The sequence below is a fragment of the Pogona vitticeps genome, chromosome 1 (assembly GCF_051106095.1).
Source record: "Pogona vitticeps strain Pit_001003342236 chromosome 1, PviZW2.1, whole genome shotgun sequence".
NCBI lineage: Eukaryota > Metazoa > Chordata > Lepidosauria > Squamata > Agamidae > Pogona > Pogona vitticeps.
Genome location: NC_135783.1, coordinates 2,087,216 through 2,104,818, shown reverse-complemented (window position 1 = coordinate 2,104,818; position 17,603 = coordinate 2,087,216). Strand labels below are relative to the sequence as shown.

The 17,603-nt window shown below is 48.4% G+C and overlaps 1 protein-coding gene across 2 annotated transcripts in view; it reads left to right on the top strand.

Moving 5' to 3' along the window:
* Window positions 1-8,682: 8,682 nt before the first annotated feature.
* Window positions 8,683-17,603, top strand: part of ELP3 (elongator acetyltransferase complex subunit 3) — an 83,818-nt gene continuing 74,897 nt past the window's right edge. Inside the window, exons 1-6 of one of the 2 annotated variants that reach the window (XM_072986025.2) lie at window positions 8,683-8,856; window positions 11,245-11,344; window positions 13,847-13,985; window positions 15,635-15,705; window positions 16,164-16,227; window positions 16,752-16,820. In XM_072986025.2, coding sequence (XP_072842126.2) covers window positions 8,838-8,856; window positions 11,245-11,344; window positions 13,847-13,985; window positions 15,635-15,705; window positions 16,164-16,227; window positions 16,752-16,820 — 462 coding nt within the window. In that variant the 5' untranslated portion in view covers window positions 8,683-8,837. The remainder of the gene's footprint in view (window positions 8,857-11,244; window positions 11,345-13,846; window positions 13,986-15,634; window positions 15,706-16,163; window positions 16,228-16,751; window positions 16,821-17,603) is intronic. The other variant, XM_078381367.1, reaches the window with a different exon arrangement.

Genomic DNA, 17,603 nt, shown 5'->3' with positions numbered 1-17,603 from the left:
GTAGGTGACATTTTTTGTAGATCACTAGGTAAAATTATTTTGACTTTCATTTGAGCCCATTGGCTAAACCTAAAGAGTTAAAAATCATAGACTAGTGGAGTTGGAAGGGGCCTCTGAAGGCCATTCAGTCCAACCCTCTGCTAAATGCAGGAATACAAATCAAAGGAGAACTGGCGGATGGTGGTCCAAGTTTCTCTTCGATGCCTCCAGCGTCAGAGCGCTCATCACCTCCCGAGGTCCACGGGTTCCATTGCTGTTCTGCTCTAACAGGAAGTTTTTTCTGATAGTCACGGGCAAAAGGCGCTCAGTCCCGATGGAGAAGCCTTCAGGAACAGCCCCTCCATCTTCCGCCCACGGTAGGGACGTGGTCTCGCTGTGCACCAGAAAACAGGAACCACCTCGTTCTTTGCCTTATGAGGTTCACGGGTGCTTATGGCATTCTAATATTCTGTAGCCTCCCATGGGATAAACCTAAGGAGAATCTGTGCCAGTCAAAGATATTCAGAAAGCAGTCGGTCTGATTTGTCAATTTCCGGCGCTACAAGGGGACAGAAAGAAGAGTCGCGTGTCAACCCTGTTGCGTGTCCACGGTTTTGTACAAAGGCTTTCATTTCTTTGGTTGAAATAAAGGGTAGCCATGCAGTCCAGACAAATGCAAACGTAGGTGATACCTATTTTATACTATGTTGTTGTGGTCAATGACCAGGATAATAAAAATACATTCTTGAAATAAAATGACATATCAGATCATACCAGGAAACTTTGGCCGAGAGATGTCCAACTTAAAAGTCAATGCGCCGTCTGACGTAAAAGTTAAATTCTGAGGAATTCTAAGTGAACCACCAGCATTGAGGGATATGAACGCTTTTAAAACACCACACTAAACACATAATATAGGATGGAACTAAGAGGCATATAGAACCACGCTTTAGGTTCACTGGGCAAATGGAATGTCCTAAAAAAATGACAATTCGCCAGGCACGTCTCTCTTAAATGTAAATCAGGAAGCAGTCGGGTTGCTGTTTAATGGTTCCCAGCTGTGGACCGAGTGTAACCACCCAGTTCTCCAAATAAAGATGCACGGGCCATGCGTGTGTGTGTGTGTGCAAAGCCTTCCCTATTTGGCTTCTCTTTGAAATGGACATGTTTTTTCTTGGCCAGGAATGCTGGGGGGGGCGGGGGTCTGACACAGAAAACCTGAGCCCTCCATCTGAGAATTGGGGTGATAATTTAGTAAACAATGAGGTCAAGTTACAGGAAGCCAGTTTTTGATGGAATATCAGGAAAAAACATCCTAACTGTTTGAGCAATATGGCGATAGAATTAATGACCTTGAGAGGTGGTGGTGAGTGTTTCAGCGCTGGAGATGTTGAAGAGAAACTTGGACAACCCTCTGTCAGGTCTGCTTTGATTTGGATGCCTGCCTTGAGCAGGGGGTTGGACTGGATGGCCTTATGAGCCCCTTCCAGCTTCACTATTCAGTTCTTCTAAACTCTCTAGGTTTTGCCAATTGGGGTCAAATTAAAATCAAAATAATATTACCTAGTGATCTATAAAGGTATCGCCTATTTTTGCACTTGCATTTCTTTTTTTATGGATTCTTCTGAGTCTCTTCCCCCCCCCCCTTCCGCGTTGGTTTCTTGAGACAATCTAAGAAAGGACACTGTGCCACCGTCTTGAACTTCCTGGCGAGGTGGGGCGTGGGGAATGGCAAGAGAAATAGAAATGTCATTAATCGAGGAGGAGGAGGGGGATTGCTCAACATTTTCTCTTTGAAGTCGGAAATGAAGAAGCCAGATGAAAACCCCTTAATCAAACAGCAACTGTTCCAACTATTGCACATCAAAGAGGTTTAGCTTGGCAAAAATCCCATAAACGGGAGCGAGTTTAAAAGGATGTCCTTGTCATTAAAACGACAAAATCAACATCTCTTTCTTTCAGATGACAGGTTTCTTAAAGGGACTTGGTTCTAATTTGGCTTCAAGGAAACATTTGCTTTCTTCTTTATTTCTTCAAACAACTCCCGCTTCTGCTCTCAGGTCACCTCCGATGTACGAGCGTCCCTATGAAGGAGCCACCTCCAAAAGGTCCCTGTCTTCAGCAGCTCTGCTCTGCTCTAGCAAACTCAAGCCTGTGTCCTTGTGAATCCTGCCTTCTCGTGAGGTGCCCAAAGCAGGACGGTCTCAGTTTCAACATTTAGTCCTGCTTTGGCCTTTTCTTCTTTCACTTTCGCTAAAAGTCATTTAAATTGGTTGTGGTGGGTTTTTTGGGCTCTGGCCGTGTTCTGAAGGTTGTTCTTCCTAACGTTTCGCCAGTCTCTGTGGCCAGCATCTTCCGAGGACAGCACTCTGTGCTCTGGTATAGTTGGTTTGGGAGTGCCAGTATATAGACTGGCGAAACGTTAGGAAGAACAACCTTCAGAACACGGCCAAAGAGCCCGAAAAACCCACAACAACCATTAAATCCCGGCCATGAAAGCCTTCGTGAATACAGTCATTTAAATTCATTGCTGCTTTCTACCAGTAAGCTGGGGGTCCTCTGCATATCTTACATTAATGATAGTTCTCCCACCAATTTCCACTCCTCCTTCATCTGAATCTAATTCAGCTTTCCATAGGATATGTTTTGCGTATAGATTGAACCATTAAGTTGATAAAAGGCACTGATATCTTTGCCTCCAGAAAACCATTTTGTCTCTCCATATTCTGTCCTAACAGTAACTTGTCCACAATGCAAGTTATGCATCAAAACGATCAAGTGTTGAGGGACATCCATTTCTTTCATAACAACCCATTGTTTCTCATAATCCATGTAGTCAAAGACTGATCTTTTTCTGAAGTCCGTTAGTGTGCTCCAGTAGCCAGCAGATATTTGCAATCTGATCTCAAGTGCCTCTTCATTTTCTGAATCCAGCTTGATCATCAGGCATTTCTCACTCCATATAAAGTAAATGCCTTCGTTGCAACACCCTGAGCATCACATTGCCTCAATGTGAGATTACAGTAATGATCCTATCGATTTGTTTGTTTGTTTGTTTAGTCGTTTAGTCGTGTCCGACTCTTCGTGACCCCATGGACCAGAGCACGCCAGGCCCTCCTGTCTTCTACTGCCTCCCGGAGGTCTGTCAATTTCATGTTGGTCGCTTCGCAGACACTGTCCAGCCATCTCATCCTCGGTCGTCCCCTTCTCCTCTTGCCATCACACCTTCCTAACATCAAGGTTTTTTCCAAGGACTCTTTTCTTCTCATGAGATGGCCAAAGTACTGGAGCCTCAGCTTCAGGATCTGTCCTTCAAGTGAGCATTCAGGGTTGATTTCCTTTAGAACTGATAGGTTTGTTCTCCTTGCAGTCCAGGGGATTCTCAAGAGCCTCCTCCAGCACCACAATTCAAAGGCATCAATTCTTCGGCGGTCTGCTTTCTTTATGGTCCAGCTCTCACTTCCATACATCACGACAGGAAAAACCATAGCTTTGACTATTCGGACTTTTGTTGGCAAGGTGATGTCTCTGCTTTTCAAGATGCTGTCAAGATTTGTCATCGCTTTCCTCCCAAGAAGAAGGCGCCTTTTAATTTCAGGGCTGCTGTCTCCATCTGCAGTGATCATGGAGCCCAGGAAGATAAAATTTGACACTGCCTCCATATCTTCCCCTTCTATTTCCCAGGAGGTGATGGGACCAGTGGCCATGATCTTAGTTTTTTTGATGTTGAGTTTCAGACCGTTTTTTGCACTCTCCTCTTTCACTCTCATTACAAGGTTCTTTAATTCCTCCTCACTTTCTGCCATCAGAGTGGTATCATCTGCATATCGGAGGTTGTTGATATTTCTTCCGGCAATCTTAATTCCGGCTTGGGTTTCTTCCAGTCCAGCCTTCCGCATGATGTATTCTGCATATAAGTTAAATAAGCTGGGGGACAATATACAGCCTTGCCGTACTCCTTTCCCAATTTTGAACCACTCAGTTGTTCCATGACCAGTTCTAACTGTTGCTTCCTGTCCCACATAGAGGTTTCTCAGGAGACAGATAAAGTGGTCAGGCACTCCCATTTCTTTAAGAACTTGCCATAGTTTGCTGTGGTCCACACAGTCAAAGGCTTTCGCATAGTCGATGAAGCAGAAGTAGATATTTTTCTGGAACTCTCTGGCTTTCTCCATAATCCAGCGCAAGTTAGCAATTTGGTCTCGAGTTCCTCTGCCTCTTCGGAATCCAGCTTGTACTTCTGGGAGTTCTCGGTCCACATACTGCTGAAGCCTACCTTGTAGGATTTTGAGCATAACCTTGCTAGCGTGCGAAATGAGTGCAATTGTACGGTAGTTGGAGCATTCTTTGGCACTGCCTTTCTTTGGGATTGGGATGTAGACTGATCTTTTCCAATCCTCTGGCCACTGTTGAGTTTTCCAAACTTGCTGGCATATTGAATGTAGCACCTTAACAGCATCATCTTTCAAGATTTTAAATAGTTCAACTGGAATGCCATCACCTCCACTGGCCTTGTTGTTAGCCAGGCTTTCTAAGGCCCACTTGACTTCGCTCTCCAGGATGTCTGGCTCAAGGTCAGCAACTACATTGTCTGGGTTGTCCGGGATATCCAAATCTTTCTGATATAATTCCTCTGCGTATTCTTGCCACCTCTTCTTGACATCTTCTGCTTCTGTTAGGTCCCTTCCATTTTTGTCTTTTATCATGTTCATCTTTGCGCAAAATGTTCCTCTAATATGTCCAATTTTCCTGAACAGATCTCTGGTCTTTCCTTTTCTGTTATCTTCCTCTATTTCTTTGCATTGTTCATTTAAGAAGGCCCTCTTGTCTCTCCTTGCTATTCTTTGGAAGTCTGCATTCAAGTTTCTGTAACTTTCCCTATCTCCCTTGCATTTTGCTTCCCTTCTCCTCTCTGCTATTTCTAAGGCCTCGTTGGACAGCCTATCGATACTGGCAACAAAAGTGAGGACACCCCTAAGTGACAAGGTCCAAATTGGGCACAAAGTGTCAATATTTTGTGTGGCCACCTTTACAGTATTTTCCAGCCCTGCCTTCGCCCTCTTGGGCATAGAGTTCACAGGTTGCCCCTGGAGTCCTCTTCCATGACGACATCACAGAGCTGGTGGATGTTAGAGACCTTGCGCACCTCCACCTTCCATTTCGGGATGCCCCACAGATGCTCAGTAGGGTTTCAGTCTGGAGACCCGCTTGGCCAGCCCATCGCCTTTACCCTCAGCTTCTTTAGCAAGGCAGTGGTCGTTTTGGAGGTGTGTTTGGGGTCGTTATCATGGTGGAATACTGCCCTGCAGATCATGCTCTGCTTCGGGAGGTCACGGGACGAGTTGGCATACATGGTTCCCTCAAAGAACTGCAGCTCTCCAGTGCCGGCAGCAGTCATGCAGCCCCAGACCATGACACTCCCACCACCGCCAGGCGTGACTATAGGCACGACACACTTGTCTTTGGACTCCTCACTTGGTGGCCACCGCACACGCTTGACACCATCTGAACCAAATAAGTTTATCTTGGTCTGATCGGACCACAGGACGTGGTTCCAGAAATCCATGTCCTTAATCTGCTTGTCTGCAGCAAACCGTGGGTGGGCTTTCTTGTGCATCATCTTCAGAAGAGGCTTCCTTCTGGAATGACAGCCCTGGAGAGCAATTTGATGCCGTGTGCGGTGTATGGTCTGAGCACTGACAGGCTGACCCCCCCCCCTTCAACCTCTGCAGCAGTACTGGCAGCACTCGTACGTCGCTTTCCCAAAGCCAACCACTGGACAGGACGCTGAGCACGGACACTCAACTTCTCTGGTCGCCCATGGCCAGGCCTGTTCTGAGTGGAACCTGCCCTGTTCAGCCGCTGGATGGTCTTGGCCACCGTGCTGCAGCTCAGTTTCAGGATTTTGGCCACCTTCTGATAGCCTAGGCCATGATTTTTCAGATCCTCAGAAGATCGTTCATGACCATGAGGTGCCAACGTGGAACTTCCAGTGACCAGTCGGAGAGAGCGAGAGTGAGAACACCTGCTCCCCCTTCACACCTGAGACTGGTGACACTTGGGCCCAATTTGGACCTGGTCACTTAGGGGTGTCCTCACTTTTGTTGCCAGCGGTTTAGACAATAATGGCTGTGTGTTGCGTTATTTTGAGGGGACAGCACATTTATACAGCTGTTATACAAGCTGTAGACTCACTGCTTTACATCGTAGCCAGGTGTCATTTCTTCAGTGTTGTCCCATGAAAAGACAGACAAAGATATTTATGAAATATGAAGGGGTGTCCTCACGTCTGTGATATACGGTATATACTGCCCACCATGTGGCACACCATCACTCTGGCTGGTTTACAAACATAAAACCACTCAAGCCCAGCCGAGCAAACATTCCTCTGGAATTTCATTTATTTATTTGTTTGTTTGTTTGTTTATTTATTTATTTGATTGGTTGGTTGGTTGGTTGGTTGGTTGGTTGGTTGATTGATTGATTGATTGATTGATTGATTGATTGATTGATTGATTGATTGATTGATTGATATCCCAGCCATCTGGACTGGTCGACCACTTCTGATTAACTCAGAAGAAATGGCATGACTCTTCTCCTGAGACATGCCATAGCACAGGCAGTTAGGGGCTGCAAGGCAAATCTGGTCAATTAACTCAATCATACTTCCTGAAGAGGCATGACTCAAGTACAGTGGTGCCCCACTTGACGATTACAACAAATCTGCTTTATGATGAGTTTAAACAATGTTTAAATGGGGAAAATCCGCTTGACAACGATCGGTTCCCTGCTTTGGGAACTGATTTTGCGCATAACGACAATCAAAAACAGCTGATTGTCAGGGTTTCAAAATGGCTCCCTGCTGTGCAAAATGGCTCTCCACTGTGTTCAGGACGGATTTTTGCTTTACAGGCATCGGAAAATGGCCACCCTATGGAGGATCTTCGCTGCACAATGAGGTATTTTGCCCATTGGAACGCATTGACCAGTTTTTAATGCATTTCAATGGTTTTTTAAAACTTTCGCTTGATGACAATTTCACTTAACAGCGATTTGAATGGAACGGATTATCCTCGTCAAGCGAGGCACCACTGTATACGCTCTACCTTCAGATCCCGAAGAAAACAAACCGAAAGCTTTTATGTAAGTATTCAATTCAGAGCAGCAAATGGTTTCCTGATGCTAGGAACCCAAATTAAAGTATAGTGCCCAAACCCAGGCACGTATAGCTTTGGCCCATGAAATCATAAAATCTGACAGTCCAGAAGGAAGCCCGAAGGTCATCAGATCCAAATGCCTGCCCGAGCAGGAAGCTTTGGAGTGAGAAAATCCCACAAGCTCCTCTCTTTATTCCTAGCGGTAAACCAACCTAGAACCTAACGAACCATTTGGAGCCCTTTCATGTCACCCTCCTGTTCCCCCCCCCCGGTCTTGCCTAACGGTGGGGCCGGCCCTGCTCAGGAGGCCAAAGGCCAAGCCATGTCTTTCCCAAAAGCCAACTTTTTAAGGTTTCTGCGCATGCTGCAAATCCTCATTTTTAAGGCAGCTGCTCTGTTCTCTTCTTGCTTGGCCCAGATCTCCCTGCCCATAGCAGATAGGCATGTCTTTATTGGGGGATAAACTCCTTCCTCCCGAGGGTTCTTGAAGAAGCCGCCCCATGATTCCGGGGCTGGTGATGGTGCAAGCGTATCGGATGCCAAAAGCAAAACGAACAGGAGAAAGGAACCTTGTGGTGGACTGGTTTGTTTGGAAAAGAATTAGAACAGGTCCCTCAAGTGCAAGGATGTGGCGTCACAAGAGACCAAGATCATCCTCCCCGTTGTATGTACTGTATGCCCTGTCCCCACGTACGGAGACAGTAAAGCTGGACAGCAAAGAAAGCTGCTGACGTTGGGGGGGGGGGAATGGATGCATCTGAAATGTGGTGCAGAAGGGGAGCTTTGTGGATATCCCGGGCTGCGGGAAAGACAACGGAGGGGATCCTAGATCGGGTCAAGTCTGAACTAGATCTCTAGGCAAACGTGTTGAAACTGAGGCTGTCCTGCTTATGAGAAGGCAGGATTCTTCTCTGGAGAAGACCCTAAGGCTGGGCAAAGCGGAAGGCAGCAGGAGAAGAGGAGGACCCAATAACACGAGATGGATGGACTCCCTAAAAGAAGCCACAGGCTTGCGTTTAACAAGACCTGAGCAGGGCTGTTGAGCAGAGGAGATTTTGGAGACCCCTCGTTCATAGGGCGGCCATAAGCCTGCAGGCAACTGGGTGGCACATCACAACCACAACCACAACCACAAGTTTTAATGGGGGAGCTTTGGCAGAGCGAGTCTGAGGAGGTAGGCTTGATCCATGAAAGCTGACACGAAAACATGACTGCCTTTAGCCGGCCACAACGTTTTCAGCTCTTGTGTGTGTGTGTGTATGTTGTGTGTAGTGTGTGTGTGTGTTGTGTGATCATCTCAAAAGCAAGGTCAAGGAATTCCTGCTTCTGCGTCACACGGCGCAGTCGAGAGAGGCGCCTCCTCGGGACGCCCGCCAGGTGGCGCCTGTCCGGAAAGACGGGTCGATGGGCTACCCCGCAAAACTCTATGGGCAGGAGTCCTGTATCCTAGCAACCAGGCGACGTCCGGCCCGGAAGGGGTGGGTGGGTAGGTGGGCGGGGCAAGAGGCTCTCCCGCCAATCCCTGCGCGCGGCGCGCTTTACGGCCGCGGTGTCGCCAGCGCCTGCCCGGCTTCCGCTCTTCCCGTTTCGCGACGGCGGCGTGTTTTTGCCTGAGGGTCCCCGGAGAAGGGAGGGAGGAAGGGAGGCAGAAACGGGGTCGTGTCGGGTGGGGGGGTTGTCCGGGAAGGAGGCACCGTCGCCATGAGGCCGAAGAAGAAAGGTGAGGCGGAGGAGGCGGCCTCCTGTCACGTGGCCCTCCTCTCAGGGCTTGGACTACAACTCCCATCGTCCCCTCACTCCCGCCTCTCTCTCCCCCCCTTCCCCCTTACCCCTTCCTTGTCCTGCCTGCGGGTGGGTGGGGTGGGTGAGAGAGTCAAAGGCGACTTGACAACCTGCAACAAGGACCACCACAGGAATCTCTGTTGCTGTTCTGACCGTGGGCCTCCAGATGTTCTTGGACTACAACTCCCATCTCTGCTGGCCAGGATTTATGGGAGCTGTAGTCCAAGAACCGTGGGCCTCCAGATGTTCTTGGACTACAACTCCCATCTCTGCTGGCCAGGATTTTCTACTGCCTCCGGGAGGCAGTAGAAGACAGGAGGGCCTGGCGTGCTCTGGTCCATGGGGTCACGAAGAGTCGGACACGACTAAACGACTAAACACACACAGTCCAAGAACATCTGGAGGCCCAAGGTTGGGGGGACCCTCCCCCCCCTTTGCTCTGTGGTGTCCCAGCCATAGCGCCAGACGGCCTGACCTCAGGCTGGTGAAGAAGGACAGGAGGACCCCCCCTGCCATCATCCGCCGGGGGGTTCAGAGACCCAACTCTGAAGACTGCAAGGGTGCCCGGTGGTGGGAGGTCTCCCCACTGGTCACAGAGAGCGCCCCCCCGACCTCTGTGGTCCTGCAGCCCTTGCCATCCTGAGGGGCTTCGTGAGCATCTGTGCCCGCCACGTGGCTGGTTTGCAAACATAAATCCACTCAAGCCCAGCCGAGTAAACGTTCCTCTGGAAATGATGAACTCGGAAGAGATGGCAGGACTCTTCTCCTGAGACATGCCATAGCACAAGCAGTTAGGGCTGAGGGGAGCGGTCTCCTCCCCGCCTGTTCAGGAGGGCCGGACGGAGACTCCGATCGATCAGTGGAGGAGTTCTCTGTCCCCATCGCCAGGCTTTCAGAGCGTGGGAGACCCCTCGGGGGGGGCTCCCCCCCCATTCAGAATGCAGTGTGTGACTCTCTCAGGTGGCCTGGGGAGTTTGCACTCTTGACATGCTCTGGATACTGGACTGCTCCTTACTGAGGGGGCTCTGGGCTTCTTTGAGTATGCCGCTTGGTGCGGTCACCTTTCTTACTCTATTTTATTCCCAAACTGAGGTTGGTTTGTTTTTCTGATTTGATTTCTGTATCTTCTTGCATTTTCTTTTGTTAATAAAATGTAAACATTTCATTACAGGAAAGATTGTGTTGGCTTTTTAAAAATATCTGCCTTGAGGAATCAGATCCTAAATGTTGCTTGCTCCTGAGACCATGGCTTCCGTTTTCTAATCTCTGCTTGTTACTCAAGGGGCAAAGGCTGGCTGTCAGGAGGTCCCATTTCCCTACAAGGTCTCAAGGAAGTCCCGTCAAAGCTCAGTCCCCTCTCACCTGCGTTGGGAGGAGAAGATTGAGGTGGTGGGGCAGCTGCCTTGCAGGGTAGTTTGTTTTCCCCCTTGGACAGAGTCCTTCCCTCTTTGTGGTGTCAGACTGTGGTGTTTATTTGGCCCCAGGGGGTGATCACTTTTTGCGAGGTTGAACCAAGTGGGCTGCGGGGGGGGGGGATTTTTCCCTTTTGACATATGTCCCAAACAAGGAGGAAGCCATATACAGGAGGGCTGGGTAAGAAAGAAGCCGTGTTCGGATGGTTTTCTGGCAAAAAGGAAGATGATCGTGCCTTTACACGGCAGCTTGTGAGCTCAGAATGCATGGTTTATTTGCAGGATGCGTCCCTATCTTGATGTGGGGGCGATCACCACTTTGGTCCATGTGCTCATAGTCTCAAGATTAGACTACTGCAATGCGCTCTACGTGGGGCTGCCTTTGAGATTGACGCAGAAACTTCAGATGGTACAAAATGTGGTGGACAGAAGGTTCTTACAATGACATATAAAGCCCCAAACGGTTTAGGACCTCGATAGCTGGTAGAGCGCCTTCTCCCACCTAGTTCTGCCAGAGTCACTCATTCCAGCCAGGCTGGGTGGCTGAGGGGTCTAATGCCTGGAGGGAAAGAACGAGGAACCGGGCCTTCTCGGCAGTGGCCCCTCGCCTCTGGAACAACTTGCCCACCTGGAGATCCGCCTGGCTCCCTCTCTGGGTGTCTTCAGGAATAAACTTAAAACCTGGCTATTGGGGCAGGCTTTCCCTCCTGCTGTATCTTAAATTTCACATCTTACCATCTTGGATTTATAGTGTATGTTTATTGGTTTAACTGTTTTTAAATTTGTAATGCCACCCAGAGTAGACCTTTGGTCTTAGATGGGTGGGGCAGAAATCCAATTAAATAAATAAATAAAATAAATGAGAGTAATTACTTTGTAGACCCACTGCCGTCCATCTTTTATTTGTGTTGCAGGAGAGCTGAGCAAAGCAGAGCTGATGATGATGACCATAGCGGATGTCATCAGACAACTGATCGAGGCACATGACCAGGGCAAAGATGTAAACTTAAACAAGTAAGTGATGTCAGCTGTCATCTTCAACACTTCTCCCCCTTCCATCAGTCCTGTTTACACTCTGTGTCCTCCGTCTCTGATGTCTGCTTTAAAAGACCTCTAGTATCAATCACAGGAGGCGTGGATTTCTAGGAAGTTGTGTCACGTCTTGAATATAACAGCCGCACCTGCAAGCATGAAATATGAGCCCATTTACCTCCGCCGATTTCAGTGGATGTTTTGGGAGAATGGATCATTAACTCTGTCAACGTAAATGTCGGTTTCTAGAGCAATATTAATCATAAGCCCTACTGTTGGGTTTGTGATATACCTGTATGTCTTTCTGGCCTGTGGACCTTGGCTGCCCATGCAGTTGAGGAATCTGCTTTTATTTAAGAAGAAACACAACCAGTCACACAGGCAAAGAGTTCATACGCTACAAGTGTGCAGAATTGTGGGTTTTTTAAATTACAACTCCCTGAATTGTCTGGGGGTTGCAGTCCAGAAATATAAATCTGTGTCCCTCCAGGACAGAGAAATCTGGTCAAGCCAGCAGATTTCATCTCTGGACTTAAAGGTGCAGTTATATTCAAGAAACGTGGATTGGGTGAGAGGCTTGCATTTCAGCCCATCAAGCACAATTAATTGATTAAACACCATATCATTAATCTACAGTTAAAGAAAACAATGTGGTTAAATCAATTCTGACAACCCTTAGGGCCATCCTTTTCAGGGTTTCCTAGGTGGAGAGTTGGCAGAAGTGGTTTCCCATGTCCTGGGACTATTATGCAGCTTGCCCAAGGCCACCCAGGCTGGCTCTTCTCCCAGGAAGCCCAGCAAGGATTTTAAACTCCCGACCTCTGCTCTGCAGCCAGATTCCTAAACCACTGAGCTATCCAGCTAGTTTAATTTACAGTTTAATTAAATTAATTGGTGGAGAATAGACTACAAAGATGGAGACTCCAGAGGTGTCTTTCAGGCATCTTCTGTTGACTCGGCCAATGGGTTTGTGGGAGTGGCGACAAACCAGCGTAGACACATTCCTAGTTCCCAACACATGGGACAGTGGAACAAAAAGACATTTCTGTCTTTTTAAAGCCTTGCTGGTTTGATATCTCATATATGGGAGTGATCACATTCAGACTGGGACTTCTCCCTGCCCTCAAACACAGCAGTTGCTCCTTCGCCTTAGAAAGAGAGGTTTCAGGGCTCAGCCTGGTTACATTCTGCTTGTCACGTTATGAGACATAGCGACCTGCCTTCTCTGAATGCCATCTTTCAGCAAACTCTGTGGCCTAACCTGCCACATAAAGCCTGAGCATGTGAACTTTCCCCCCATAACTCCCATGTCCTCCAATAACATCATCCATTTATGCAGCCTCGAGGCCTAGTGGTGTATTTGAAGGAAGCAAAGGCTGAGATTTAGTGCAAAAGCAGTTCCAGGGAAGTACCATATTTTTCCGTGTACAAAACAACACTTTTTCCTAAAATAATTACAGGAAAAATTGAGTGTCCTTTTATACTCAGAACTGGGGGGGGGGATCAAAGCGCTCTGATCCCTGCTTTCCCCCTCCACGTTTTGCAAAGAAAATGGAGAGAGAAAGTGATTCCTGCTTCCCCCCTACATTTTCATTGCAAACCGTTTGCAATGAAAATGTAGGGGGAAGCAGAAATTGCTTTCCCCCCTCCATTTTCTTTGCAAAATGTGGAGGTGGAAAGCTGATTTTTGCAATGAAAATTTAGGGGGAAAGCAGGAATTGCTTTCCCCCTCCACTGTCTAGCAAAGAAAGAAAATTTGGGTTAGTCTTATACATGGGACGTCTTATACATGGAAAAATACGGTATGCAAAGCTGCACAGATTAAAGTGTGAGTGTCTTTCTGAAATAATATACACTGGTCAGTGTGAACAAGTTGCAGTTGAAATATTAGCATTGAACGGATGGCATCCAGTGATGAGACAACTCCTCCCCTTCCAACCCAGTTATACTTGGTCTGGGATGTCTCTCAGATGCGCGGCATTTGAAGCTGCAGATATTGCAGTTTGTATGAATTTGCATCTAAATGTAGGAACTTGCCAATGTCTGTGAGTTCTTACATTTAACTTAGCCCAGTCCAGTCACAATTCGGGAAGGATATGTATTGCTTGGGAAAGTGTGAAGGCAAGAGGAGAAGGGGATTACAGAGGATGCGATGGATGGACCGGGTCATCGAAGCGACCAACCTGACTTTGACCCAACTCTGGGAGGCCGTGGAAGACAGGAGGGCCTGGCGTGCTCTGGTCCATGGGGTCATGGAGAAGAGTCGGACACGACTGAACGACTAAACAACAACAACGTATAACTGAATTGGGTTGGGGGTTAGGGTTCCCTGGATGCTGTTGAACTGGAGATCCCATCTGCTGAAGCTTTTTTGGCCGGTGGTAAGGGACCATGGGAATTGGAGTCCGGCAATGTTGAGAAGGCCACAGCTCCCCATCCCTGCCTGTACAGGCTTCAGCTGAATGGCCCTGGTTTCTCTTTCAGGCTCAAGACAAAAACAGCTGCTAAATATGGGCTTTCTGCCCAGCCCCGCCTGGTGGACATCATTGCTGCAGTGCCTCCCCAGTATCGCCGAGTCCTGGTCCCCAAACTGAAGGCAAAGCCCATCCGTACTGCAAGTGGGGTAGGTCCTCCCTCCCTCCCTCCCTCCAAGTCCCAGGTTCCTGCTTCTTGTGGAAAAGGACGAGACAGTCCTGGGCTAAATCCATCCATGTTCTGAGCTGGTGTCAATGAGCGTCATAGAGCCATAGAACTAAAGGGCTGGAAGAGAGCTGAATCCAGCTCCCAGACAGTGCAGGACATCCATGAATAAAGACCCCCCCCCCCCCCCCGATAGGCTGACCTCTGATAAAAAACTTCCAGTGAAAGAGGCCTTCTGTTCTTCTGCAGAAGTGCTCTTCTTAATTGTGCAGGTGACATTGCCTTTATAATGGAAGCAACAATTGCTTCTCTTCTGCTTCCCGGAGGACTTTGGGTTTTCCAGGCGCTGTGTTATATCTAAGACAACTGACATGCTTTCCCAACCAGCACCATCGTTTCTGTTGCGGCTTGCTTTACGCTTGTGACAATTGGAAAGCTCCCTTTTTCACTGAACTTTCCCCACTGGCTTTTTCATTCCTTGGCACTTTCCTCCAGTGCTATAGCACTGGCATGCTTGCAGAGTTCAAGGGTCCTCCACCTCCCGAAACAGGATTGTAAAACCGGGAAGTCTGCCGCCCAACTCCGTGCTGCTCCCGGGTATTTCCTGGATGTAAAGTCTTGCCTCTCCAGCTGTGTGGAGTCCCTCCGCAGCCTTGCTGAGTTGCGGGTCAGAGCAGGGACCTGTGTGGAAGTTTGTGCCCAAAGCCGAGCGTCGTTCTCTGACTGTAGGAAGGTTCCATACTGTTGCGGTCGCAGCCTCCATGACGGTTGACCTTTTAAGGCGAAAGGGGGAAGGAAAAATACTTGCAGTAAATAAATAATAAATGGAGAGAGTTTGTCTCGGATAAATAGCTGTCCGTGAAGGAGAGCTTGTCCTGCCTAGCTCCTCTGGGATTGGAGGTAAAGGTAAAGGTTACCCTTGACAATTTTTGTCCAGTCGTGTTCGACTCTAGGGCGCGGTGCTCATCCCCGTTTCCAAGCCATAGAGCCAGCATTTTTGTCCGAAGACAATCTTCCGTCACATGGCCAGTGCGACTTAGACACGGAACGCTGTTACCTTCCCACCGAGGTGGTCCCTATTAATTTACTCGCATTTGCATGCTTTCAAATCGCTAGGTTGGCGGGAGCTGGGACAAGCGACGGGCGCTCACTCCGTCGCGTGGATTCGATCTTATGACTGCTTGGTCTTCTGACCCTGCAGCATAGGCTTCTGCGGTTTAGCCCACAGCGCCACCACGTCCCTTTCTGGGATTGGAGAGGAGGTTGTAAATATAAGCTAGTTTCCAGGCTGAAAGAGATTAATCACTGTAGTTTTTCTTTCTTTTTTCGTTCATTCATTTTTTCCTTTTAAGAAACTCAGGCCAGGTGGACACCGCGTAGCGGTCGGCCTTCTGAACAGGGTGAAAGTCCCTTCCTTTGTCTGTCCCTCTAAAATAGGCCTAGGAAAATCTCAGATGACATTCATTCCAGAGGCAATGGGAAGACCTTGGGGGGTCCAGGCGTGATTCAGCATCTGGAGAAAACATTTGGGGTGCCGGAACGGGCCCTATGCTGCTCTAAAAACTGTGGTTCTGTGTGGTTTTTTGGTGCCCGGGACATGGGATCCCATCTCTGCAATGCTTCCTTTTCCAGATTGCGGTTGTGGCTGTCATGTGCAAACCCCACAGGTGTCCCCACATAAACTTCACCGGAAACATTTGTGTGTAAGTATGATGAGCACAGGGGCATGCCAGAAGGGTGTCTTTTAATATCCCCTTCCCACGGACTTCGCCCTCCGACTTCAGAATAGAGACATCCCTTTAACTAGGGTCAAGGTCTCCCCCCCCTCCTGAGACCCTTGTCCTGCCCCCGGGATTCTCCAGAGAGCCGCACACCCCTCTCTTCCCCCATGGTACCCTCCTCAGACGGTCGTCCAGCCTTGGTACGATTTTCCCCCCTTCCATTCTGAAAGATGAGAAGGTTCCTCTTTCCTCCAGCAGGAAGTGCTTTCTGTTGAAACCTACACAGGGTGATTTTTGCCTTTGGTCCTTCTTGTTGGCGGAGTGCCTCTGCCAGGACCTGCTCCGAAACTGAACGTGGCCCTCAAGCTGAAGGAGGTTCTTTGGGCGTCTTTCGTGCTTTTTGTGACTTTTCTATCTCTCTCTCTCTCTTGGCAACACAGATACTGTCCAGGAGGTCCTGATTCCGACTTTGAGTATTCAACCCAGTCTTACACCGGATACGAGGTACTGCTTAAAACGTCTCTCGACTCCTCATTGGGGAAGACCATTTATCCACTGGCTCCAAAGCACAACGCCTCTTCTAAACGCCTGCACAATGATGAACATTTTATAAGCAGGTTCTCTAAATAACTGGAGGCTTAGTTACAGTGGCGCTCAAATCTTATTTGGATGCTGTCTGTAAAAGTGGTTCACGGGGGGGGGGGAATGTGGCCAGCTTTTATGCAGAAATTAATTCACCACCTAATACTTCTTGTTTTTAATTTTTTTTCTTATTTATAATCTGTTTGGATTGTATGTTTCTAGTCTTCTTCCGTTGTTATTTTCCAGCCTTGGTAGTTTACAGCATGATGGTCGTACACTGTTGAGAGCCTTCATCTGCCTTGTTTGTTTCTAGTAGGCAGGATTCTGGGAGTTGTAGTTAAAAAACAGGAATTTTTTTTCCAGCCTCTTGTAAATAGAGGGAGAGCTTTTACTCCAAATGCCTTCTTATTTATTTATTTACATTTATTTCTTCTTCCATCCTGCAGCCAACTTCAATGAGGGCCATTCGCGCCAGATACGATCCTTTTCTTCAGACCAGACACCGGGTGGAACAGGTGAGGATTGAACTGTGATGGAAGGATGGTTTTGGTTTGTGGGGTTTTTTCCCCACTTTTTATTTAATATTTTAATCTTCAGGGCAGGGGAGCTGAAGAAGAGTTGTTCATGAAGACACATGCATGTGCCAGTCTGAGGGGCGTGGGGCGCTCATTTTCCTGTAATGTGGAGGCTCCTCTCAGAAAGGTTGTTCAGAAGAACAAGCAGAAGACTCAAGAACCACCCAGAGTGGCTTTTGTATCCAGATTGGATGGATGGGTGGGTGGGTGGGTGGGTGGGTGGATGGATGGATGGATGGATGGATGGATGGATGGATGGATGGATGGATGGATGGATGGGTTAGTCGATGGATGGATGGATGGATGGATGGATGGATGGATGGATGGATGGATGGATGGATGGATGGGTTAGTCGATGGATGGATGGGTTAGTCGATGGATGGATGGATGGATGGATGGATGGATGGATGGATGGATGGATGGATGGATGGATGGATGGATGGATGGATGGATGGGTTAGTCGATGGATGGATGGATGGATGGATGGATGGATGGATGGATGGATGGATGGATGGATGGATGGATGGATGGATGGGTTAGTCGATGGATGGATGGATGGATGGATGGATGGATGGATGGATGGATGGATGGATGGATGGATGGATGGATGGATGGATGGATGGATGGATGGGTTAGTCGATGGATGGATGGGTGGATGGGTGGACGGACGGACGGACGGACGGACGGACGGACGGATGGGGAAAGAGAGATGGATGGGTGGAT